At 46.1% G+C, this 25051-nt stretch overlaps 1 protein-coding gene across 8 annotated transcripts in view; it reads right to left on the bottom strand.

Annotated features, from left to right (window-relative positions):
- NAXD (NAD(P)HX dehydratase) overlaps positions 1 to 25051 on the bottom strand; it is a 454387-nt gene that overhangs the window by 205761 nt on the left and 223575 nt on the right. For 7 of the 8 annotated variants that reach the window (XM_069636752.1, XM_069636749.1, XM_069636751.1 and 4 more), the window contains 2 exons: positions 16261 to 16411; positions 8490 to 8535 (listed from right to left, as the gene is read on the bottom strand). In XM_069636752.1, coding sequence (XP_069492853.1) covers positions 8490 to 8535; positions 16261 to 16411 — 197 coding nt within the window. The remainder of the gene's footprint in view (positions 1 to 8489; positions 8536 to 16260; positions 16412 to 25051) is intronic. The other variant, XM_069636754.1, reaches the window with a different exon arrangement.

The raw sequence follows: 25051 nt of genomic DNA, 5'->3' as shown, positions 1-25051 counted from the left end.
CGGCAAAATCTGCATATTCACTTGGTATATGCGTACCGTTCTGATGTACCCCATTGATAGCAGAGATTCCCTCAATAGAGGCCAACATATGTGATTTGACACCACCTGGCTGGTAAAGCAATGTTCGTTACAAAAAACTGAAGGATATTGGATCAATCCCATAACCCAGTCTATGGCGGGATTATGAAGAGTCAACCAATTAAGTCCAAGTATTATTTGGTATTGAGGAGCCGCAATGACATCGAAGACTATTTCCTCCGAATGACCATTTGATAAAGTCATCTGAATAGGTACAGTCTCCTGAGTTACCATACCGGAAATCAAGATTGATCCATCCACTGTATTAACAGTTTCAGGTTTGTTCTTGTCTATAAGGGGTATAGAACATTTCTTGGCATATGTGATATCAATGTAATTATTAGTGGCTCCCGAGTCAACCATAGCTTTGGAAGCCAAGTCTTGATCATTGAAACGTAACATCATCTCACCACCTATCGGTGCATGAGCTGGAAATGTAATGGAGTCCGATGTAACACTCGACACAGGGACTCCTGCTACTGTCGAGTTTTGGCGTTTCCCGAAGGCTTATTTGGTCTTTTAGGACATGCCGCCAATAAATGCTCGGAGGAACCGCAATACATACATAAGTTATTTCTCTTTCGGTTCTCTCTTTCGGCTTTAGACAACCGGCCTCTCACCGCGCCAATTTGCATTGGTTCAGGATCATTCGAAGAATGTGCCGGTGTATCAGAACGAACTGGTGCCGGAAGAAAAGGTTTTTTCTCTCCTTTGCAGGCATTTCTTCGGGCATCAATTTGTAAAATTAAATCAAGAAATTCTGAAAAACCTGTAGGAACCACTGGAACCGTGGACAAAGCGTCCTTGAGTTCTTCTGAAAGACCCTTGTAGAAAACAGCCGTCTTCTTGTCTTCCGGCCATCGGGTTTCGGCCGTTAATTGGTTAAATCGCGCAATGTAAGCCAACAGAGGTTGAGTACCTTGTTGTAAATTCAACAACTCCAGATCTGTGGCTTGAGTAGCATAGCGCATATCAAAGACTTTGTTCATAGCCACCAGAAGATCATCGCAATCGTACAACAAGGGGCTATTTGACTCCAATAAAGGATTTGCCCAAGCAGCAGCTGTACCCCCCCAAATGGGAAAGCACGAATGCTGCTTTAGTAGTAAGATCAGGAAATGAATTAGGCCGGCAAAGGAAATGAAGTCGGCACTGATTAACAAAGGTTCTATAGGTTTTAGGATCACCTGTGAACCTTTCCGGAGGAGCCAAGGGAAACTGTGTGGGCATAACCACTTTAAGAGTTTCCTGTGATAATGATGGTGTCGTAGTCCCAGATCCAGATGCAATGGCTACTGGAATTTGTACTCCCTGAGGAGTGACATGCATGGCATCTTGCATAACATCCATTCGATGCCGTAGCATATCCTGTGCCGTAATCATTTCATTTCTCAAGTCAGAAATTAACTGAGTCAAAACAGTTATAGGATCCGTACCCTCCATGGCTTCTGATTCTGTCATAAATCACCAAAGTATCAACTGAAAAGGATACAGTAACCAAAAAAGGATACAATTTGGTAGGGCTTTTCCGGATCCTATCTTCACACGACTTGATTGTAGGCAGGTCAAATTAGACCTTCCAAATGATACAACTCTCTGACTGAATAAAACAGGCAGAGAGATGGATCACTGGAAAGGGCGTGGGAATTGTACAGGAAGTATGCCTAGAATAGATAAGTATCATAAGACACTGTCCCAAGTTAAATACTAAGAAACACAGAATTGGGATTAATTCAGACACTGACCTTAAGGCTAAACTGAAGAATTCCAGGACAGTTTCTTGAAGAGTCCCAAGAGTTGAACAAACGACAAAGGAAGGGAAGATTAGTAAGGGAGACTTATCCCGAACTGCACGAGGCTCTCGCTAGATACCGGGTTGGTGCACCACAGGATAGCGTCCAATGTACTGTGCACATTCACCTTCCAATAGTTCTTGAAATACTTCCTTTCCCACGAAGAACAAAATAAGAATCTCACCTGCTGACTGTCACAGGTACCAAAAGTTCGAAGTAGTTCAGAAAAACACGTGCAGGATTGCACGCGACAGCATACACGCAGCCAAGCCAGCCGCGCTTGTAGACAGCGTTTCCGCGTGAAGAATTAGACACGCGAACAGGATTCACGCAGCCCTGGACAGCCGCGCTTGCAGACAGCGTCCGCGTGGAGATTTGGCACGCGAACTGGATTCACGCAGCTCAGGACAGCCGTGCTAGCAGACAGCGTCCGCGTGGAGATTTGGCACGCGAACTGGATTCACGCAGCTCAGGACAGCCGCGCTTGCAGACAGCGTCCGCGTGGAAAATTGGCACGCAAACTGGATACACGCAACCCAGGAATTAGCGTGTGGAGGAAAGCAAGCTCAAATTAGGCCAAAGAAGTTTGCTGAAAGGAATGCAAGAACGCAGGTCCGGAGTTCAGCTACAAACGCCAAAATTGACTTAATCAGAAGCAGCGAATGGAGTTTCCACGCTGCTTATGTACGCACTGCCGTGATACACGTGACGGACCTAAGTCACGTGAAAATTAACGACGTGAAAAATGCAGACGTCGTTTTCCGGGCAATGTATCGAACAACCTCCATTTTGAGTAAAAAGGTCTACTGGTTCTATGGGCGCAACTCATCTTGTATGGAGAAGTTGTTCCTGGTCCAGAGGTATGTCCGGCAGGCATGACAACTAATTTAATTGAGGCTCTAGGAACAAACCCAAACGTTGCACATATGGAGCTAGTAGCCCCACTGTCCTAGGAGACTGAGAGGAGTCGGAACTTGGCCAACCAAACCAAGGGAGCGAGGGGGGCCACAGTGGAGCAAGTGAAGAGAGGCAGAATAAACAAACTTCATAATCCCACAGGTTATAAAGCTACTAAACGGGGAGCTAAAACACACTGTGCAAACTCCTTCTCACCCAATAAACCGCTTTATAGTGAGCCCTACAAATACATCTAGACACTACTAGCAAAAGAACAAACATGCAGCAGTTGAGACAGGGATGGTATGTAACCTGCTAATCATAAACGATCCATCCATCAGATGGAAACTGGGAAAGGAAAATTCAGCATCGTAGGTCTTGAGCTTTAAAGGAAATCTACAGATCCATTAGCCAAGTCCCACAGAATCATCCATCTCAAGTATTAATACCAGAATTCTTCTTGATCCTCCCCCCCCCCCCCCGAACCCTGCTATTCCAGAGCTCTCATTGCATCCACTTGGGTAGCCAGGAATTAAACAGTAGCCGCCACTGCAATTCTCATCAGATAAGCTGCTGCGTCTTCATTGCATACAAATTATATTTTTTCTCTCCCAAAAAACATACCAAATGTAAACAATCTGTACTAGAAAATCAATGTGCAGTGTTTTTCTGTGACTCGTGAGTAAAGACTCCTCTTTAATGTGACTTACCAGATCCCGGAAGGTAGATAAAGAGTAGCCTTTGAAGGCTAATGTGCCTTTGTCGCTACCTGCCTTGATAATGTTGGTATAGGCATGGAATTTTATGTACCTGCGTGGAGCTTGCCGGAGCGGCCCCATCCCAGGTATCACAATGCCTTTCAAGTTTTTTTCGGGAAGGGTGCTAAAAGAAATTATTGGGCTCAACACTCAAACACACTCCTTCTGTGCCCTCGTTTAGGTCCCTAATCTCATATTTTCACACCTATCCCAGTATTCCAACTGATTCAGTATCGGGTCCATTGCTTGGATCGTATGCTTATGATTGTGTTATAATTTCAGAGTGACACACTCACTCATCCAAATTCTCTAAGCGATTCAACATCACTGCACACCGCTGATGAGGACAAGTAGAGTTCTGTGTTGCCTACTACAATTTCTTTCTTGTTTCTGCAATATATTGCATCAGCAGCTTAAGGAACTCCAAGGTCTTGCATGGTTACTGGCTGATGAGGAGCAAGTGTCTTGCCCAAAAATTAACCTGGAGTGCATGCAAGTTGTTAGAGTGCTGCAGGACATATCTATCTCGCTAGTAGAACCAAAGAGCATTAATGGAGTTGGCTTTCCTTGCTGGGCAGCTCCTTAACATCCCTCAGGACTATTTCGCCTTACCCCTACTCAACAGAAAGAAGTCGCTGCTCCAGACACAATTGGCTCCTCCTTGGAATCAAAGGCAGCTCAAAAGATAGGCTTCTGGTGGGCCAGATGAACGTCGCAGACAACAGACATTCAGTTCTAGCTCCTGGTGCCACCCATACTCTTCCTAGTTATGTGCTGCCCATCAAAGCTTTTTGCCATTCCCCATTTAAGTGTGCTGACCTGGGCTTATACTAGGTAGACTGGTAGCATGGGGGCTGAAGGGGCTCACCAGGCCATTGTCAGAGAGGACCTTATGTCACCCTGGTTTAGAGAAATGGACCTCGTGCTGTTCTCAAATTCTTCAGCAGATAGCAATTAACTTGTCATCTGGCAGTTTCTTTTGGAATCTATGAGATATAAAAGGAGGGGAAAAAACAAATGGCTCACCAACCAATCGCAGAATATAGTCAGAGGTACAGTGTGGTCACCACCAGATAATGTCCTGCTGTACACAATTTCAGCAGTACCTGCAGATTTGTGGTGAGCATGTAGACTAAGCAAAATGCAAGACGCCCAACCAAGATGAGCTCCAGAGGAGCATGCAGAGGCACCCCAAAACATGTGTAGAGACTGTGCATCAGATGTATTCTGTAATAAAGAGTGTTTGCTCCCTTCTTGTCCTCCTCACTTCGGCATCAGAGTACCGCCAGCATCTCGATCTGGTCAGTCTAAGATCCCACATCTGTCATCCTCCTTTCTCCAGGCCCTGCGTAGCAAGGGGGGCAGCTCAGAAGTGCTAGGACTTACAAAGTACACTCCCCCACCACCTCCAGCACTTGCAATCACCCCCCCCCATCCATGTTTGATTTTGGGAGACAACAGGCACACCTATGACTATGCCCATTTCTCAATCAGCAAGATCCGTCTGAAACATGCCTCAAAGCGTAACACCTGGTACGATTCCGAACTTGCAGCCCTGAAAAGGCCAACATCAGGCTCATCCTCTGACAAACTGGCCTGCCGCCTGCTCCAAAATCAATACAGACTCGCTATCCGTGCAAAGAAAAAAGATCCCACATTCAGGCAAGGGTCTCCGGCAGATCCAATAACTCGGCTGAACTTTTCAAAATCTGCAGGGAACTAACCAATCCCTACGCAATCTCCTCCTCCCCTTCTCCTTCTCCTTCTCAGGCCCTCTGCAATGCACTGGCCTCGCACTTTTTCATCAAAACTCCGGACATTGTGACCACCCTTTCTTCACTCCTGACAACCTATCCCACACACCCCCTCACCATACCCCCCCCCCTCTCCTCCTTCTCCTATTTCTCTCCTGTCACACCTGAAGAAGTAACCAGAGTTGTCCGCTCCATGAAAGTCTTCTAAATAGGTCTCCCCTTGCTCATCCAGAACCATCAAGGATAACATTGGCTCTCTTGCCCCTGCTCTCAGTAATTTCCGCAATCACTCATCACTGGATCTTCCCCTCCCCCTTAAGCACTCCCTTGTGCGCACACTCCTGAGAAACCCTTCCTCTGACCCTACCTGCCCTGCCAGCTCTCGCCCTATCTCCATCACCCCCTTCGTGGGGAAGCTACTTGAGAAGCTTGCCCCAACTCAACTCTCACACTGAACTTGTTGGTGGCCTCCACAACCATCAATCTGGATTCGGAGCATCCATAGGCACGGAAACTGCTCTTCTGAACACCTGTGAAGAACTGCTTGCATCTCTGGACTCAACTCCCCACCTGTCCTTATCCTTCTCAATCTCACCTCTGCTTTTGACACAGTTAACCATTCCATCCTCCTACAAAGGCTCCACGATACACTTGGTATCTCGGAACGGCCACTGGATTGGCTGTCCTCTTTCCTCACTAACCGCTCTTCCCAAGTCATCCTGGGCCAGTTTGCTTCTTCTACTTCCATCTCCACCTTTGGAGTCCCCCAGGGCTCTATACTCACCCCATGGCTCTTTAACATCTACCTTGCTCTCCTTGCACACCTCAACTCCTCTTTCTCCTCCAACTTGCAGTGTTACGCCGACGACACACAGCTCTACTTCAGACTCCCTGCTGACCCTCTTGCACCCCCCCCATCATCCCAGACTGCCCATCTGCCATCCAGTTCTGGTGCCCCACCAATGATCTCTGCCTCAACGCCTGTAAAATTGAGATCCTTCCCATTGGGAGCCCTGCTCCCTCCTTCCCCCTCACTCTGGCCTTCCACCTTGGGCTCTCCCCCTGCTCCTTCAACTGAAGCCAGAAACCTTGGAGTCATCTTCGACTTCTCTCTCTCCTTCCTCCATCACACTCAGGACATTGCCAAGAAGTCCAACTATCAGCTCTTCCTCCTCAAAAGGAATTTTACCTTTTCACACTTTCCCACAGAGGTTCAGTGTGACTCAAGCCCTGGTTCTCTCCAGACTGGGCTACAGCCTCCTCCTGAATCTTCCTTCTTCCACTCTGCAACCGCTTCAGCTTATCTAGAATAGGGCAGTGAGACTTATCCTTGGCCTTAAGCCCAGGGACTGTATCTCTCCTGCACTAAAACGTCTTCACTGTTCTCGGTTGCTGCACAGATTAAATTGAAATCCCTCTGCATCATCCACAAGGCTGTCTGGGCCCAGGGACCACACTATCTTCAACTCTATCTCACCAACTCTGGCACCAACTTGTTGTTTGTAAAGCATTTTGTCAAGCAGAGGGCAGGGGGTCACTCACTTTCCTCTGCGGGCTCCCTCCTTTGGAATAGCCTCCCCCTGCGCCTGGAGAAGGATATTCACAAATTCCGGAAGCTTCTTAAGACTTTCCTCTTTTCCTCCCCTTTCTCTCCTAATGCCACAGTTGCTGAATCGGCGTCCTTGGCCCTTATGCATCTTCGGGGGCCTTGACCTCCGACACAAAGTCTACCCAGCTCCTACCTATCCACAGTGCTTTGCATCTGCACACCCCGCGTTCGGGACCTCACGCGGCTCAGACCGTGTAGCACTCAACATTCCTAGCACTTCATCTATGGCTCACCCATGAGCTCGCACTCACCAGAATTTACCCCCTCTTCCCTTCTGCACTTGCATGTTCTGAATACTCACAAGGCATAATAAGTTCAGCCCTCTTCCCTCTATGCTCTTAATTATTGTGTTGTAATGTATTTCCAACCCTTGCTCCCTCCCTGCCCTGTGGGTGCTTTGAAACAGTATATTCCTATTGTATAAGCGCCTAACAAGCAAACAATAAATAAATAGAAAAGACCAGAGCAAAAGCGGATGGTCATATTGTAGAATGTCATGTGATCTGTATAATGCAATTGTAAGGCCTACTCTACTATACATGAACAAGTTGTTCTCAGATATTTTATCGTTTCTAGCGCTAACATAGCTTGAGAGCAGCAGAGCACTTTACAACATGTGAAAGCAAGCATTGGGCATGGCGTTTTTGGACAGCGCACTACGGTTGGTGAAAGGGGAGCACATTTGGATTTAGTCATGCAGGAGGAATTGCTAAAACAGCTACCTTCTTAGTGTTTTGCGGAAATGGAGAATGTTGGGGCATTCCAAACCTGCAGTGGGATCGAGTTCCAGAGGGTCGGGGTAGCTAAGAAAAGGACGTTTGTAGGTCTTCTATTTGCAGGCTAGTCTTGACTCCAATCTTGATAGAAATGCTGCGAGAAGCATGAGAGCATCCAGAGGTGTGCCGAGCTGTGACGTTCACGACTGCTTTGTAAATGATGTAAGCAGTGTTTAATAGAATCCTTTTGTGGAGGGAGAAGCCAGTGAAGCTTGCGTAGGGAGGGACAGATGTGGTGGTCATATTTGCAGGCATCTGCAATGAGGCAGTCTGCAGCGTGGTGGACAGTGTTGAGGGGGCAGATGTGTGGGTGGGAGCCCAGTTAGGAAAGCATTTCCCCCGTTGATGTGGGAAATCACGAGCTGGTGGATGATGGTTAGATTTTGTGGAGTGTGCCCACCCACACAATCCTAATTGTCCTAAAGAAGGCAGCCTTTGGTGTGTTTGGTGAAGGAAGAAAGCGGGGGTTTAAATACCCTCCACCTGCCCTCACAATACAGAATTACAGTGGTGAAAGCAGGTTCTGGGTGCCAAGAAGCAAAACATCAGGATAGAGAAATATCCAAGTTGGAATTAGACATGAAAAGGTTATCTCATGCATTAAATCTGGAGCTTTTACTGATATTATTTAGGGATCACAAATAAAAAGGTTGAAGTAAAAATATTTTACTTTCAAAAGCCACTCTTTCATTGCCTCGATTCCTAACTGAGATTTTCATTCACAGAAAAACAAAGTGCAACCAAACCAAACATTTCAAATCAAATTACAAACATTAATGCTCATTGGTATACAAGGAGCACAAGGCACCTTTAAATTTACATACCACTTTGAGAGCTGTAATTGCAGCATAGTATGGTGCCCCTGTGTACCTGCAAACAAAAAAGTATACCGTTAGTTGGCAAATATGGAGCAACCCAAGGGTTAGTCTAGAAGCCAATTTGCTGTCAAACGGATAAATGTCGCTCTGGTGATCCTCTGCATCAGTAGTGAAGGCAGCATGCTGCCAATCACCCTTCAGGCAGGGATCAGGTAAGGGGGGGGGGGGGCTGCACAACTCCATTTATGTATGATTGGTTATTTATAACGCGCTTAATACCGAAGAGGTTTCTAAGCGCGGACCCGGGATTCAAATCTGTGTGGCTCTGCGTCGTCTTGCTTCAAGGCGAGCGCGTTGCCACGGAGCTACCCATGTACAAGTCACCTGTATGAGCCAAGTTCTGCACCACACACACACACACACACACACACACACACACACCCCCCCCCCCCCCATATGTACTGGACTAAAGTGTACAGCAAAAAACGATGCAACTCTTTCACATACCCTTTTCATAACTATTGCTGCAACAATTATGGAATAACAGAATTATGCCAACCTGAACAATTTATGAGTAATTTTGCGTGCAGGCTTTCTACAAACTTAAAGGGTATTTAGCAACACAACAATTTGGCATTTTTTCCACTTCAATTCAGGCTTAGTATTATACAGTGACTAGAAGCAGCTTCATGTTTCGTCAGGTAGGAAATTTTCTAGTTGAAGCTAATACAGCAGGGCCTTGATGAACTTTCCCGCATGAACCTCAAATCATCTGAATTTCAGGTAATCCCACCAGATAGAACCTTGGATGAACCTTTTGAAAAAAGGTTCAAGTTGACCAAATGGCTGAAAGGTAGAAGGAGCAACTTTTCAGTCTCAGGCAGCTTTCACAGAGGCATGGGGTCGTCCTGGGGGCAAGCTTAGGGAAACGTTAACAAACTGGTGTGCATTTTGAATACTAGAGATGAGTAGATAGAGGAAATGAGTGACTGGGTGCCCAGCAAGAAAACGATGTAGGGTTTTTTGCTTAGACAGCACTGTAAGACATTTAGTAATTTGCAGTGGGTAAACACCACAAGTGCCATCATCACAGATTTGGCGAGGAAGGTGACGCAGTCCTTGTTTGTCTCTTGAATTGCGTGGATGAGACACATGCCATTGGGTGACACCCGAGAGGCCGAGCTGAGAATCAAAATCTCTCTCCCTCTCCCTCTCCAGATATTGAGGAAGGCAAGCAATTCATCATTTGGTTTCCATCCCTTCAATTGAGTGGGTGAGACGCGTGCCATCTGGTGACACATGTGAGGAGGAAAGGAGGGGGCAGGAAATTCCAGAGAGACTTGTGGGTGACACATGCTCACCTGATTGTGCTGGGGTGTGGCAGCCAAGATAAGGGGAGGGGGGCAGGCAGTTGATACCAGTCTGTTAATGCACAACACATTTGGAACATGTCAACAGCACACATGAGTGAAATGTATTGCTCATGGGCTTTACTCCTGCAGCAGCATTTACTGGTAAATTGAATGCATCATTCCTCTTGTACCACACTACATATCGCAGTCATCTCTGGGGTACATACATCAGTACAAATGAATGCACCGGGATTGCACCTCAACTATGAGCATTCATTGAGTCCAACAGGTGAAGTTGCACATTCAGTTCCGCCCACTAGCTTAGGGGCAGAATGCAGAAAAAAGGGGAGGAGTTTGAAAATTCCAGATCTCCGTCTGTCGTCCCAATCAACTGAGAAGTCGCAACAATTAAAGTACCAAGCTGGATTAGAACGAAAAGAAGAAAACAAAAGATTATGATCCCTCCAACTCAGACGGGAATGAGCCTTGCTGCGGGAATACTTTGGAGCAGGAGCGGAATGACACTACAGAAGTGGTAGTATTAATAGAAGCTCAGCCCCCAAGTGTTTTTACAGTCTCTGTGAAACAGCCTTCCTGTCAGATCTAAAATCATATCACATCATTAGTTAGTGTCGGGAACACCACCATCACAGCCACATGAGACTAGCTTTTGTGCTAGCGCAGAAGGAAAGTCACGTGCACCAGTGCTTCACACAGAATAAAAAACAACTGTATATCTGGCTGCTTCCACATATTTATTTTGCATTTATAAAGCGCACTGCAGCCCACGGGCATAGAGGCGCTATCAAGGAAACTTAAGAAGGCTTGCTTGAGGGTTACAATAAGCGGCCCAGAAAAACTTTGCTTTGGTTGGTACAGTTACAGAGAAACAGTCTTATACATATAATGTAAGGTGTGAAAAATTCAGAGATGGAGCATATGTCAGGAATCGTAAATGGGTTAGCCCTCTAGACAAAGAGCCTAGTTTTTAATGCCTTGCGGAAGGCAGAATGGGTTTCGATTGATCTGATCTCGTTTGGGAGGTTGTTCCAGAGAGAGGCTGCCATTGATGGGAAGCTTGAGCCCCCAGCACGCACTCTGCGCGTGTGAGGAGTCAGGATGTGGTTGGCATAAGCGGCCCTGGAGGGTCTGGTAGCTGTTTGTTTGTAGATCCTTTGTTCGAGATAGGGGGGTGCGAGTCCATGAAGACATTTATGTGTGAGGGCAAGGGTTTTGAAGACCACCCTTTCTTTGATGGGTAGCCAGTGTGCCTCTCTCCTAGCCAATGAGATGTGTTCTCTGTGTGAAATGCCTGTTGCAGCCCTTAAGGCATTGTTCTGGGCAATCTGGAGTTTAGCCAGGTTTCTTTGAGAGGTACTGATGAAGAGGGCAGCCAAGGATAGCTCTGGCTGTGGTGATGCAGTTCTGTTGGGTGAGGAATGGCCCAATAGCATTGATCCGTTTGGAGTGGTATGCTGCTGAAGAAGCTATAGCATTGACCTGCCTGTCCATGGTCATGCTAGGTTCTAGGTATACGCCCAAGGTCTTGATGGTTTGTGATACAGCGATGGAGGTGTTGTCTATATTGAAGGCCTGATACTCTTTGTCAAGTTTGCTCAGTGTGAGGGGGGACCCGATCAGCAGGAGTTCGTTTTTTTCACTGTTTAGACAGAGCCAATTGTCTGCCATCCAGGATTGAATGGTGGAGTAGATGAGGCTGAGGGTATCCGCATCAGTGCGATAGTCCCCTGATAGGGGTATGAGCACCTGGGTGTCATCTGCATAGTTTGTATATGAGATGCTCAGTGAGTCCAGAATACGGAACAGAGGTCTGGTGTAGAGGTTATATAGAGTAGGAGCAATGCAGGAGCCTTGGGGGGACTCCACATTTGATCAGACTAGGTGTGGCATTAGAGGATTCTGAGAAAAACTTCATAATTCTCTCCTGCAGGAACGAGTTCATCCAAGCACAAGCCTTTGGGGAGAAGTTTGCAGTGGTTGCGAGGTGATGGCATAGGGTTTTGTGCTCTACCAAGTCAAAGGCCGCGGATAGGTCTAGGAGCAAAAGGAGCGCCGGTTTGCCTGCATCTCTAATGTCATCTATTTGTTTTTTTAGATCAAGTAGTGCAGTTTCAGTGCCATGACGAGGACGAAATCCGGATTGGCGTAGGCCAAGAAGGTGGTTGTCCTCAATGAATTTCTGAACTTGCAGATAAGCTGCTTTGTCCAAGATCTTTAAGCGGAAGGGGACCGTAGTAATGGGTCTGTAGTTGCCAGGTATCAGTGGGTCAAGAGATTTTATTTTAGTAGAGGTCGGACCCACGCTTCTTTCAGGGAGCTGGGTACAGTGGATGATTGGAAGGAGGAGTTAATGAAAGCAGTCACAAAGGGGGCGATGGCTGGCGCACAATCTTTAATGATGTGAGCTGGGCAGGCATCTCCCTTACAGTTAGAAGGCTTAACGGATTTAATGACATAGTGCAGGAAAACACAATGCAGAGGGAGGGTAGGGACCAACCTGGGTAACACATCATTGCCATCTCATATGCTTTTGCCCAAACTTGGAAATAAGTCAAGGCAGCATATCCCTTCCCATTCAATTAGACAAGCAGATCATCTCCATCAGTCCCCAATTAACTACTGAAAGTACTGCAGCTGTATTAGGGTTTGGGAATGGGACACAAGCTCAAACGAGTGCCCCCCAGTGGCACATAGAAGTGATCTTTCATTGTGTCAGGCCAGAATTGTGATATTTTTGGCCACGTTCAAAACGCTTCCGCAAGTCCCAGGACAGGCAGCACATGCATGATGCTAGTCTGGCTATATGATGCCAAGCTAGATATAATGTTGGCAATAGATCCCTTGCCCTACTATTGTATACACCCTTGGAATCTGCACCTTAATGTAAAAGTCTACCACGGCATAGAAGTTTACACACACTGTTTTTTCTACATTGATTGTACAATAAGGTTATATCTGCAGTAGGTGGGGTGGGATGCGATGCTACAATCGTCCATGGGTAAACAAAAAAACAAAAAAAAATAGTCCACTTCACCATGTACATGTGCCCAGTAACCAGAGCATTGATTACATGGATTCCACCACACTTAGTGGACTTTCCATCCTTTAAGAGACCTAGACTCATCCCAGAGTAATTCAAGGGGCCAGCAGGTATATGCAATTCAACACCAGGCAACGTTGGGCATTCAAAGGTTTCAGGGCAGAAGCCACAGGGGAGTTGCCTTCTGAGAGAAGAAGGTGGAAGCAAAGTGGCTAAGGCCTCAGTTTGCATTTGGGCTGTGCTGCAGCAGATAATGGAAAGAATATCCTTGCATCCTTACCAAGCTAATACATGTCCACGCTTTTGTGCTGGCCTTTCACCTCGTAGTCGAACGCTTATTCAGCCCTTGTGAGCATGTGAAAGGAATGGTTGCTGTAGCACAGAAGATCAACGCTCATTTAAGCCAGGCTTACCATGATAAAAACGCACTACACCAATTACAGATGTGCCACCATTTGCCACTGTAGAACATGATGTGGCCCTCCTTTGGCATTACACTTTGCACATGTTGGATAAGCTATGTGAGCAACACAATGTCATCACAGATTACTTCCCTCACAACAGCTCACTAAAGTTATCCAGCTCTCCAACAGACTGGTGCCACTCTTGTGGCTGGCGAGCCTCTGAGAGACCACAGCCTCCCCCATGACAGCCTTATTCCTTCCGGCATTCACAACATCATACAGATGGGAAGAGTAGTGGTGCTCCGTGTGCGGCCTCAGTTTGGCCGCCACCACTACCATCCAGCTATCCCGGATAATGAACTGTCCACAATACGGACAATACGTTTCTGAATGCCTCATGATGCAAAGCTCTTACGTTTTCCATGGCAATGCATAAGACATAGGCATAGAATTCTGCATGAGCTTGGAATTCTGGAAATGTAGTTTACCTGAATTTCAAATGGGAAAGGAAAAACGACAAGTCCCAGATTCCAATGGGAAAAGCAGGACAGGATAGCCTTCTTACGCATGGCCATAGAAAACTTGAGAGCTCTGCAGGATGTAATTAGGAGGCTCCTGCCCAAAGACAATAGCTACTGGTGGCACTGCCCCCCAACTGATTGGTGGGTCAGCACTGGCAACAATGGTCTGCCGCAGACCACATTTGCCGGTGCCAAAGTCACTGATTGGGCAGGTCGATCGCCACTGAATGGGGCTTTTGCCAAGATGTGCCCGATGTTGCCGCAGTGCTGGGCATTAGGAAGTGCTAGGGGCCTCTCCTTCACCACTGCTGAAGGGGGCACTGGTGGCAGCTGGATCGCTAGTGGGCTCAGGAGGAGGCAGAGGACTAATTTGCCTTGTATACTTTCTTTAGTCACCACTAAACATGGTTCCTTAGGGCTGTTTCTATGGCACAGCCTTTGCCCTTTCCCCTCCGCTCAACTTCACCCGCTCCCCACAGCCTTCCACCATGCAGAAATCCCTATGTGTCTCCCTGATGGTCTTCCCTGGGGGCAGGACAAAATAGTCCCACACCTATGACCATGTGGCCTTTATAGAGGGGGTTTGTAGTTGCCACTCCCTGGAGCTCTTCCTGTGCCTTGCTTGACCACTCGGCTACAGTAGGGGCATGAAGCAGCTCCTTCTCCACCTCAATCTCCCTCCCACTTAGAAAGGTCTATCTGCTGCAGCACCGCTACCGGCTACGCCATACGGGGACACGTCCTCCTCAATGCCCCTACACCCAGGCCGGTGCCTTACCATACTCCTCCTCCAGGGTATTTGCCTCTTCATTTAACGTGAGGAACGTGCCCTTGTGCTTCTCCACTGGCCTTTCTTCTATGGGGACAATCCACCAGGAGCTTTGCCTCCCTAGTTTGCCCAAAGTAGGCCCCAACTCCCCTGGCTCTGTGGGGGCATCACTAGAGGCACTGCATGCGTGGGGGTGTCCAAGGGAGTTCGAATAGAGGCCCTCTCCTTCTCATGAGGCCTCCACCAATAGCTCAGCATCTCCTTCTGGTTCATGGTATCAACAATGCTGCACGACCCATCCCTGTGAACCAGCACCAAACAGAACAAGGTACCCCCACACCATCCCCCATCCATCACTGGAAAAGTGTCCTTGTCCTGCAAGTAGAAATGTGCACTCCTTTTCCGACTCCCCTACAGGTGCATCTTCACCTCACACCATTAAAGTCACGCCATGTGTACCACCAATGGCAAAGTTGAGAACCGTGTGAGTGCACCCCGAGAACCCAAGTGTGAAAACAAACCAGCCACAAGAATTAGGGTCAGCAATCTTTTTAAGGAGACAAAAAAGGTAAAGGCACAAGAGTAAATGGCAAAGTTCATTATTGTTTTCATGGGTGAAACAAGCAAAACGCCAACACAATGAACAAACACTAAAACAAAGGGGCATACAAATGTGCTACAAAAACACACTAAAGACCAAGAAACTACTGAAAAGACTAACACTATACAGCTATAACTCTCAAAACTCCTAAAAGCCTGCCCCAAAACACCCTGCAAACACCCTCCGTAGTCCATCCATCCATCACAGCTTAGCAAAACCCACAAGGAGACAAGCAGTGAGCTAGGAATTATATAGAGCAGGGGTCTACAACCTTTGCCTCTCCAAGTGTTTTGGGCTACAAATCCCATCAGTCCTAGACAACATAGTCAATGGAGAGGGTTTATGGAAGTTGGAGTTGTAAACATCTTGAAAGCAAGGGTTTGCAGACCCCCCGATATAGAGAGTTGAACTTCTTTTACGAGATTCTTGTTGTCAGATTGGCTGACCGAACTCAAAAGAAATTGCTCGATCAACCAGATAAGTCTTTCATTGGCTGGATGAACGTTGCAAATAAATCACTGATTCCACCAGAGATCCAACGTTCCTAATTGGACAGCAAATAATTGTGAGAAAAGAACAAGTTACTCTCTTACCTGGTAACGTTCTTCGATGGGATGGTCCGACGACGTATTCCATATCTATGACAGTAATCACCGCAGCACAGCTGCGGTGATTACTGTCATAGTTCTGGAATACGTCGGAGGACCCAATCCCCTCGAAACAAAAGTCTGCCGCGACGTTGACCCAGATTGGTCAGCAGCAAAAACTAGTCCTGTTCCTGCAGTAGGGATGAATGTTCAGTAAACGATAGAGGGGACAAATGTATCTAGGCCTGCATAAAGAAATGTTTTCTGCATATACTCCTTCGATTTCAGAAGCTTTTCAAATTTACTTTTCCTATCAATTTATTGAAACAATCGTCTAAAGATTATTCATTTAATTGTGTAAACTGCACTATTATTTTTTTGACAATGTTGCTAAAAGGCTTCTGTACCACACATTGTACTATAGAAGTAACACAATATTTGGCAACAGAAAAAGAACAAGCAATCATTAAGATTACACTTACTCTTGACATCCTCCAAAGATGCCAATTTTCCCATCTTGACCTTTATGCTTTTTGGTAGTCAGAGGGGGGATAATATTCTTCACCAACTGAAAAACATTTTCCATGTCCTTAATTGTGTGCGTTGAACGTGATGCGAATAATCGCTCTACAACTGCAAAACGGACAGAATTAACACGTCAGAGTATCATCGAAGAGGTGATTTAAACAGTTCTGAAAACAGTTTTTTTGTCAAATAAGAATTATCAGCACGCAAGAGATTGGCAATGAATTACCCTACAATTCACAAAGTACAAAAATGATTAACCCCCCCAAAACCACAGTTATGAAGCATTGCTAGAGTCTTTAGACGGCCATGCATGGAATATTTCCCATTCTCAGTGGCGGCAGGACATCTAGATCCCTTCACCTCAGTACACTTTGGTAATCTCTTGACCCAACTTTAAAAAGTCAGATACGTTTGAACATGGCACGCCCACATTATTCAACTTGCATTAAGTCCGAAGGTGTGTGGTTTGCCACCCAGAGTTAAGTCACTGGAGCATTGTATTATTAATTGTACTGGATTTGTACTTCACAGCAATGTCACAAATGGTTACTGCACCAACAAGAGCTTTTCTGTGCAAGTCCCTCTGTCTCAAATGCTTGTATTTCACAATAATGCATACTTTAAGCCGAAAAACATCCTATATGATCAAACTTCATTTTCGTAAGTTCATATACAAGAATCGAACAAAATACATCATACAATGCATCTATATCCAAAACACAATGTAACTATATACAAAATTAAACAGTAATTTTCTTTTTTTTTTAAAATATATTTTATCACAGTTTGACAAAAATGACAGAAATAAGAACAAAATGGTACTTGCGATAATTTAAATCGGGAGAAAACCATACAGAACCAATGCAAGAAAAGGTAATATCTAGGCTAAAGATACATTATGCACCATATTTACAAAAAATTAAGAGGGAAAGAAATAAAAAGGAAAAGAAAAAAGGGGGATAGACAAAAAGGGGTGAGAGAGAAGCCAATGATAATAGGACAGAGAAAAGGAAAAAGAAGGGAGGGAGGGATTCTAAGGGACCTAAAGGATATCAAATATATAATTCATTAAAAGGCATTCCAAATAGCAAGATACTTGTCCATTCTTTTTATTTGTTGATAATAGGTTTTCTCTCTGCTTGATAATATGGATAGATCTTGTAGCCAGCTAACAACCGTTGGACGAGTATTACTTTTCCAATTCTTCAAAATCTGCTTTTTAGCTATCAAAAAGGCTCTGTAAACCCAGTAAGATTTATCAGACCAAGGTTGGTGACCCAGTGGGAATATACACACATACGGGGTGAGCGAGGAAGTGATCGACCCAATACCAGCTCCATTTGTTGCAAGATCTCCTCCCAAGAGCGCACTACCTTTGCACAGTACCAGAACATGTACAGATAGTTGGCAACCTCCTTCTTACAATTCCAACATAAATCTACCTGCATCAGCTTACCTTGCTTCATTCTTGTGGGTATCCAATAAATACCATGATTAACTCTCTGTGAACCGCAGGTTCAAGTCAACCTTGTACCTAGAGGGTCCCGCGCAGATGTGACTCCAATCTCTGTCCGAAAATTCACACCTTATTTCCAGTGACCACATAGCCCTACCATGTTCTGAAGGAGTGGTACAATGCGTTTGTGTTAACAATTTAAAAATGAAAGCGGCTGAAAGTGGGGAGACCCTGGACAAATGCAGTAACGGGGGGGAGGGGTGTTGTGCATCAAGACATTCAAGGGTGCTAAAGCATTTCCAACAATTTCACAAAGAATTTGATATCTGGCAGCTTCAGACACACTCAGCTTGTATTTGAATTTAAGAAAATCAAACAAAAGCATAGATGCACCGTAATATTTGCGCCAGGTGCCAGATGCCAGCATATCGCCATGTAGCCCATGAAAGAAGATTATTAAAGCGGCGTTCTGAGTTCCACCAAATCGAGGAGGTAGGGTTCAATAAACAGCTAACACCTGAATCAGAGCAATAGTTTTCCCAATCCCTTGAGATATGTCTGATGAACGGGGTCGATTTTGTTAGTGGCATTCTCTTCTCCATACTGAGCAGACACTCTAGGGGGGTTGGATGAACTAAACTTCTCTACGCATACCAAATTGGGGGGTTCCCACTTCATCCCCTTTCATCCCAAAATGTAATGTTTGTAATGAGAATGCTCTGTGGTAAGAAATGATGTAAGGGAAACCAAACCACCCAAGCGCACTGGTCTCATAAGCACATCCATAGGAAGCCTAGCCTTTTCATTCTCCCCCACAGGAAATTACGTAGAACTTTGTTTATATCACAAACCAAATACCCAGTTAGGGGAAGAGGCAACACACTGAAGCGTCACTAGTAGGGTCATCTTAATAACGGTTATCTTTCCCCCCACAGTGTAAGTTTCAATTTTTTCCATTTTAAGCATTTCTAATTCTTCAACCTTACACCGAATATTAATTGCTAAGAAGCTATTTATACACTGAGATACTTGTATACCCAGATATCCGAATTCCTTATACGCCCAGTTTCCTCGCCTAACCTCAAAAAGACCTCTGTGAAATGTACTCGATAGGGGAAAGATTACCGTTTTAGACACATTCATTTTATATTCTGAAACTATGCAAGCATCATTCAAGACTGATATTAATTCTTTAAACGAGGAAGCAGGGTGTGACAACAAAACAAGAAGCTTGTCAGCGTAGAGAAGTACTTTCGAAAGGCTATCGCCCACTTTGATTCCTTTGATTTCTGCATTCCCCCTAATTGCAAATGCCAAGGGTTCAATAAAAGGGGCAAAAAGAAGGGGAGATATGGGGCACCTCTGCCTAGTTCCCCGACAGATTTGAAAGCTGTTCAATAGGCATCCGTTCACCGAAACTTTAGCTGAAGCATCTTTATTAACGGCTGCAGATCATTTCAAAAAGGCCGGGCCACAGTTTATTTTAGTTAACACTTGTCGAAGATAAGCCCAATTGACCCTATCAAATGCTTTTTCAGCGTTGATGCTAACAGCTGCATTGGGTTCCAAGGAGTCACATCTTTAGGAAGCAACATTACAAAGTTCTCTCAAGTTGTCGTAGCCATTTCTCCACGAAATAAATCCTGTCTGATTTTGACGAGTTAATCTCGGCAGTATGGGGTTGATCCTAATTGCTAAAATCTTGCCCAGTACTTTAATATCAACATTCAATAGTGAAATTGGCCTATAATTGCTGCAACTTGAAAGACTCTTGCCTGGCTTAGCGATCACTGATATAACTGCTTCCTGCATGAGTCAGATACTTGTTCATTGTCAATGATCTCCCTAAAGAGATCTACTAGAAACAGCGCTAATGTGGTACAAAATGTAACATTAAATTCGGCTGGGAAACCGTCAGCACCAGGACATTTACCAGCGGTCAAGAGTTTTTCATTGCATCCACAACCTCCTGAACTGTAATTTCTTTGTCTAAAGAAATCACATCGTCATTTGTTAGTTTTGGAAAAGAGAACTGGTCTAGAAAATCTGAAATTTCGCTCACACACCCTTCATCATGATATAAGGACTCATAATACTTTCTAAACACCTCACATATCTCGTTATTTTTCCCTGTGGGAATTCCGTTATCCCTGATCTAGATAGTACTTGTCTTCCACAATCTCTACCTTTCAGTCTGTTAGACAGTAGGGCTCCAGCTTTATCCCCTCTCTCTGAAAATGCTTCCTTATAATATACATCTCTCTCTCTGCTTTCTTATGGATTATATCATCCAGCACACGCTTAGCTCGTAAAATGGTAGGAAGAGATGTGTCAGATGGAGAGGTGGTATGCGTTTCAATGCTGCACTTATAAGCACACTCTGCCTCTGTATACTCCGCTTCAGCCTCCTTTTTTTGTATGAGGCCTAACGAATAATTGTACCGCGTAAATGCGGTTTCAGCGCATCCCAGACATTTCTCAAACTTTTCACTGACCCCACATTATCAGTTTAAAAAAGAGATTTCAGTGCTCATCTGCTTACCAAAGTCTTCATCCGACAGTAAGCGGGTATTTAGTCTCCATTGCTTACCCTTCCTGGCATCACCCATGAACTTACTCAGTTCTAAAAAAAGACAAGCATGATTAGAAACCACTACCTCGCCCATTCTTGCAGACCCATAAAGGTCTCTATTCACTAATTAAGTGTTATGTGGAATAGAGTGAAAGCTATATTGTCTTTTATCTGGGTTCAGGTCACGCCATATGTCATGTAGATCCCAGGTTTGCATAAACTGCAACAGGCCCTTTCTAGCGTTATCTTCTGCATAGGACTGCGACAATTCCAATTTATCTAACACCTTGTCCAAAATAGTGTTAAAATCACCACCTATTAGAATTGCCCCATCTCCCATATCCATTAGGACATAATCCAGGCTTCTAAAAGTCAGATTGCTCAACATTGGGAGCATACATTTTGACCACTATAAGGAGAACATTCTCCACCAAAAGTTTTAAGGCTACAAATCGTCCATCTGTATCAATATGCACCTTGACTGGAGAGTTTCAAATTTGTCTTGAACAAATCAATCACTTCCCTTGAATTACTCGTAAAGGTACTGGAATACTCCTTCACAGGATATATTCAGTTCCAGTCTGCTGGAAGTGGGTCTCTTGTAAAACTATACCCAGTTTCTTTTTACATTAAGTATCTTCCTTCTCTTTACTGAGATATTGATTCCCTTCACATTCCAACTGGCAAAAGTAAAAATAAATAAATAAATAAAATCTGCCATTCAGTTTTAAAAGGCCGGCATCATCCTAGAGCTGTATCTCTAATAACATGTCTATAGTTCTTGCTCCAAAACGATGTAGGTCTCGACTCGTGAAAGTAAACGTACAACCAGCCAAAAACATCCTCAATATCAATGCAGAAGGCAAGGTCCTTGTAAGGAAAAAAAATAATAAAGAAAAGGGTAGACTATACAAAACACTACAGAAAGAGTTAGAAGAGAACATGGGTAAAATAAATAATTCAAAACAAATAAAAGAACAAGTCATTAACGTTCTTTCGATGGGATGGTCCGACAACGTATTCCATATCTATGACAATAATCACCACAGCTGTGCTGCTTCGGAAAATCTTTCTGCGTCCTGCGTCGATGACGCCGATACGCCGTCCTCGAGGGCCTCCGTCGAGCAGACGTCACCGGATGTTTTAAGTAGGACGCACGACGCCCATAGCCTCAGTTGTAGTTTTTTTCCCCAGAACGTGTGGCACCAATCTACTGCCCGTATGACCACAGAATGCCTTGCGGAAACGTAAGCTGCAATCGCATAAGAAATTCTGTAGCGGGGTAGGCAGGGAGGGAGCGATATGGAATACGTCGTCAGACCATCCCATCGAAAGAATGTTACCAGGTAAGAGAGTAACTTGTTCTTCGAGGGGATTGGGTCTTCCGACGTATTCCATATCTATGACAGACTCCCAAAGCAGTACCAACATAAGGAGGTGGGAAAAAGAATTTAGAATATACAAATTTAGAATGTCCAATCAAATTGCAGAGTAAAGGACCGCCTTGCCAAAGGCCAGATCCTGCCCATGGGAAGAATCTAGGGAGTAGTGACGTACAAAAGTATGAACCGAAGCCCAAGTGGCTGCTTCACAGATGTTACGAATAGGAACATCTCTCTGCAGAGCAGTAGAGGCAGCCATACCCCTAGTCGAATGGGCCCGTAAGCCTACCGGAGGGTCCTTACCCGCCAAGCGGTAACACTGATAAATTGCCAAGATAATCCATCTAGACAAAGTCTGTTTAGTCACAGCTTGTCCCAAACGCCTTCCAGCGTAACCAATAAAAAGCTGATTGTCCACTCTGACCCGGGACATGTGTGAAATGGAGAAACTTAAAGCTCTCCTAGGATTTAACCTATGGAGCCTCTCCCCTTCCTTACCAGGATGTGGAGGAGGATAAAATGCCAGAAGAATAACCTTCTGGCTTAAATGAAATTCCAACACCACCTTCGGAAGAAAGGAAGGACAAACTCGAAGGACAACCCTGTCCTTATGAAACGCAGTGAAGGGTGGCTTACCGGAAAGTGCTTGTAACTCACTCACTCTGCAAGCAGAAGTGACCACAACTAAAAACACAGTTTTAAGGGTTATCAGTCTCAAAGGACAAGAATGTAAAGGCTCAAATGGAGCACCCATTAGAAACTTGAGAACATGGATCAAATCCCAACCGGGCACCTGGAAAGGTGACGGAGGGAACACATTAGTGAGCCCTTTCAGAAACTGAGAAATTAAAAGGAACTTTTAAATAAGAACACTCCTCAGACGAGCGCTTAAATATGGACAGCGCCGCCTGGTAACCTTTAACGGTACCCACTTGCAAGCCCCTGTGGGCTAAAGAAAGCAAAAAAGACAGAACCACAGGAATGTCGCATGAAAAAGGATCCACATTCTGAACCCTGCATCAGTCGCAGAACTTTCTCCAACGGCAATGGTACAAGGACTTTGTTGCCGGCCGTCTGGCCGAAAGCAACACCTCATCACGTCTTCAGGGAGGTCACAATCCTTATACCTCAACCTTTCAGAAGCCAAGAGTGAAGGTTGAGGGATCTGACCTCTGGATGGATAACCTGACCCCCCCTCCCGTGAGAGCAGATCGTCTCGGTAGGGAAGACTACGTGGAGGGCAGATGGACAAGTCGAGAAGGTCTGGGTACCACGTCCTCCGGGCCCATGACGGAGCAATGAGGATCATCTGGGAACCAAACCTCCGTAGCCTCCGCAGCACTTGCGGGATGACGGGGACTGGAGAAAACGCGTACAGCAGTGGGAAGGATCAATCCACTACGAACGCGTCTCCCAAGGCTCCTCTTGGAGGAAATTCCCGTGAGCAGAACCTTTCACACTTCCAGTTGACACTGGAGGCGAAGTGATCCACTTGAGGGGTCCCCCAAAGGGCGAAGATCTCCAGGAGAATCTCCTGAGCCAACTCCCACTCGTGAGAGATCGTGCTCTGTGTGCTCAGAGCATCTGCCGTCTCGTTTTAGTCTCCGGCCAGATGAACTGCCGAGATCGAAATTTCCTGCTGGATGGCCCAGAACCAGAGCTGCATCGCCTCCCTGCACAGAGGAAGTGACCCTGCCCCACCCCCCCCCCCTTCTGTTGAGGTAGTGCATGGCCACTGTGTTGTCCATCAGAATCAGGGCATTCTTTCCTTGCACAGTCGGCAGAAAAGCCTTCAAGGCAAGCCTGACGGCCCTCAGCTCCAACAGATTGATATGGAGTCTGGACTCCGACGGAGACCAACGACGGCTGACTGTCAGCTCGTTGGCATGAGCTCCCCATCCCGTGAGGCACGCGTCCGTCACGATCGTCACCTCCGGCCAGGGTAGCCAAAACGGAGCCCCCCTCATCAGATTGCCTTCGACGGCCCACCACAGAAGGTCCTGGGCGACCGAGAGCGGCACCTGAACGGGGTCCGACATCCTGCCGGAGGACTGTGACCACTGGAGCTTGAGAGCCCGTTGCAAAGATCTCATCCGCAACCTGGGCTCTGGCACCAGAAGAATGCAGGATGCCATGGGGCCGAGCAACCTCAAGAACTCGAACGCGGGGCGACTCTGGGCATGCTGAAACTTGTGCACCATCTGCTGAATGTGTTGAGCTCTCACCTGGGGAGCAAAACACTGCCCCAGTGACGTGTCGAGCACTGCTCCGATGTACTGGAGCCGCTGTGCTGGCGACAAGTGGGACTTCTTTAAGTTGAGGGAGAAGCCCAGCTTGTGAAGGGAGTGGCAGATGACGGACAGATGATCCAGGACTTGCTCTGGAGAGCGCGCCCTGATCAACCAATCGTCCAGGTAGGGGTAGACGGAATCCCCCCCCTTTCCTGAGATACGCTGCCACCACCACCATGAGCTTGGTGAAAACCCTCAGGGCGGAGGTTAATCCGAACGGCAAGACCCGAAACTGAAAGTGCGAGTCGCCAACCACGAACCTCCGGTACTTCTTGTGCTTGGGATGGATCGGCACATGAAAATAGGCGTCCTTGAGGTCGAGAGACACAAACCAGTCCTGAAGTTAAAGGGCCTGGAGGACTTGAGAGAGAGAGTAACCATCTAGAACTTGTCCTTCCTGAGGAGCTTGTTCAACCCGCACAAGTCCATGATGGGTCTCAATCCCCGGTCTTTCTTCGAAATAAAAAAATAAGGGGAATACCATCCCTTGTTCCTCTCCGCTACAGGCACAAGTTCTATGTGCCTTTCTCCAGCAGGGATTGAATTTCCTGCGCAAGGAGCAGATCCGGACTCTTCAAAGAGAGATTCCCTGGTGGATTGTCGTGAGGCCTCTGCCGGAAAGGAAGACAGTAGCCATGGGCAATGATCTCCAGAACCCACACATCTGCAGTAACGGCACGCCATTCTACAAGATGCTGCGCCAGCCTTCCCCCCAACCGGAGAAGCATGGGCCTCATGACTGAGCTGAAGCGGCTGCGGCAGTGCCTTAGGGCAAAGAGGCAACTGCTTGCGCGGACTTGGCACCTCGAGTACCCCGTTTTCCACCTCTGGCACTCCTACGGTTGCCCCTTTGACTTGCAGCTCCTCTCAATTTACTAAAGGATGAGTAATATCAAAAGGAACCTCCCCTCCATTGCTGACTCCTAGGGCGAAAAGGCGGAGGTTGGCGGACTGCAGCGCCCAACGACTTTGCTGCAGCTTTGGAGGTCTGCAACCTCTCAACGCTCTCGTCAGCCTTGCTGCCAAAAAGATGTTCACCATCAA

Source organism: Ambystoma mexicanum, chromosome 7p (genome assembly GCF_040938575.1).
Source record: "Ambystoma mexicanum isolate Mex_15411 chromosome 7p, UKY_AmexF1_1, whole genome shotgun sequence".
Lineage (NCBI taxonomy): Eukaryota > Metazoa > Chordata > Amphibia > Caudata > Ambystomatidae > Ambystoma > Ambystoma mexicanum.
The sequence above is the reverse complement of the archived record's forward strand: the minus strand, read 5'-3'. Positions and strand labels throughout refer to the sequence as shown.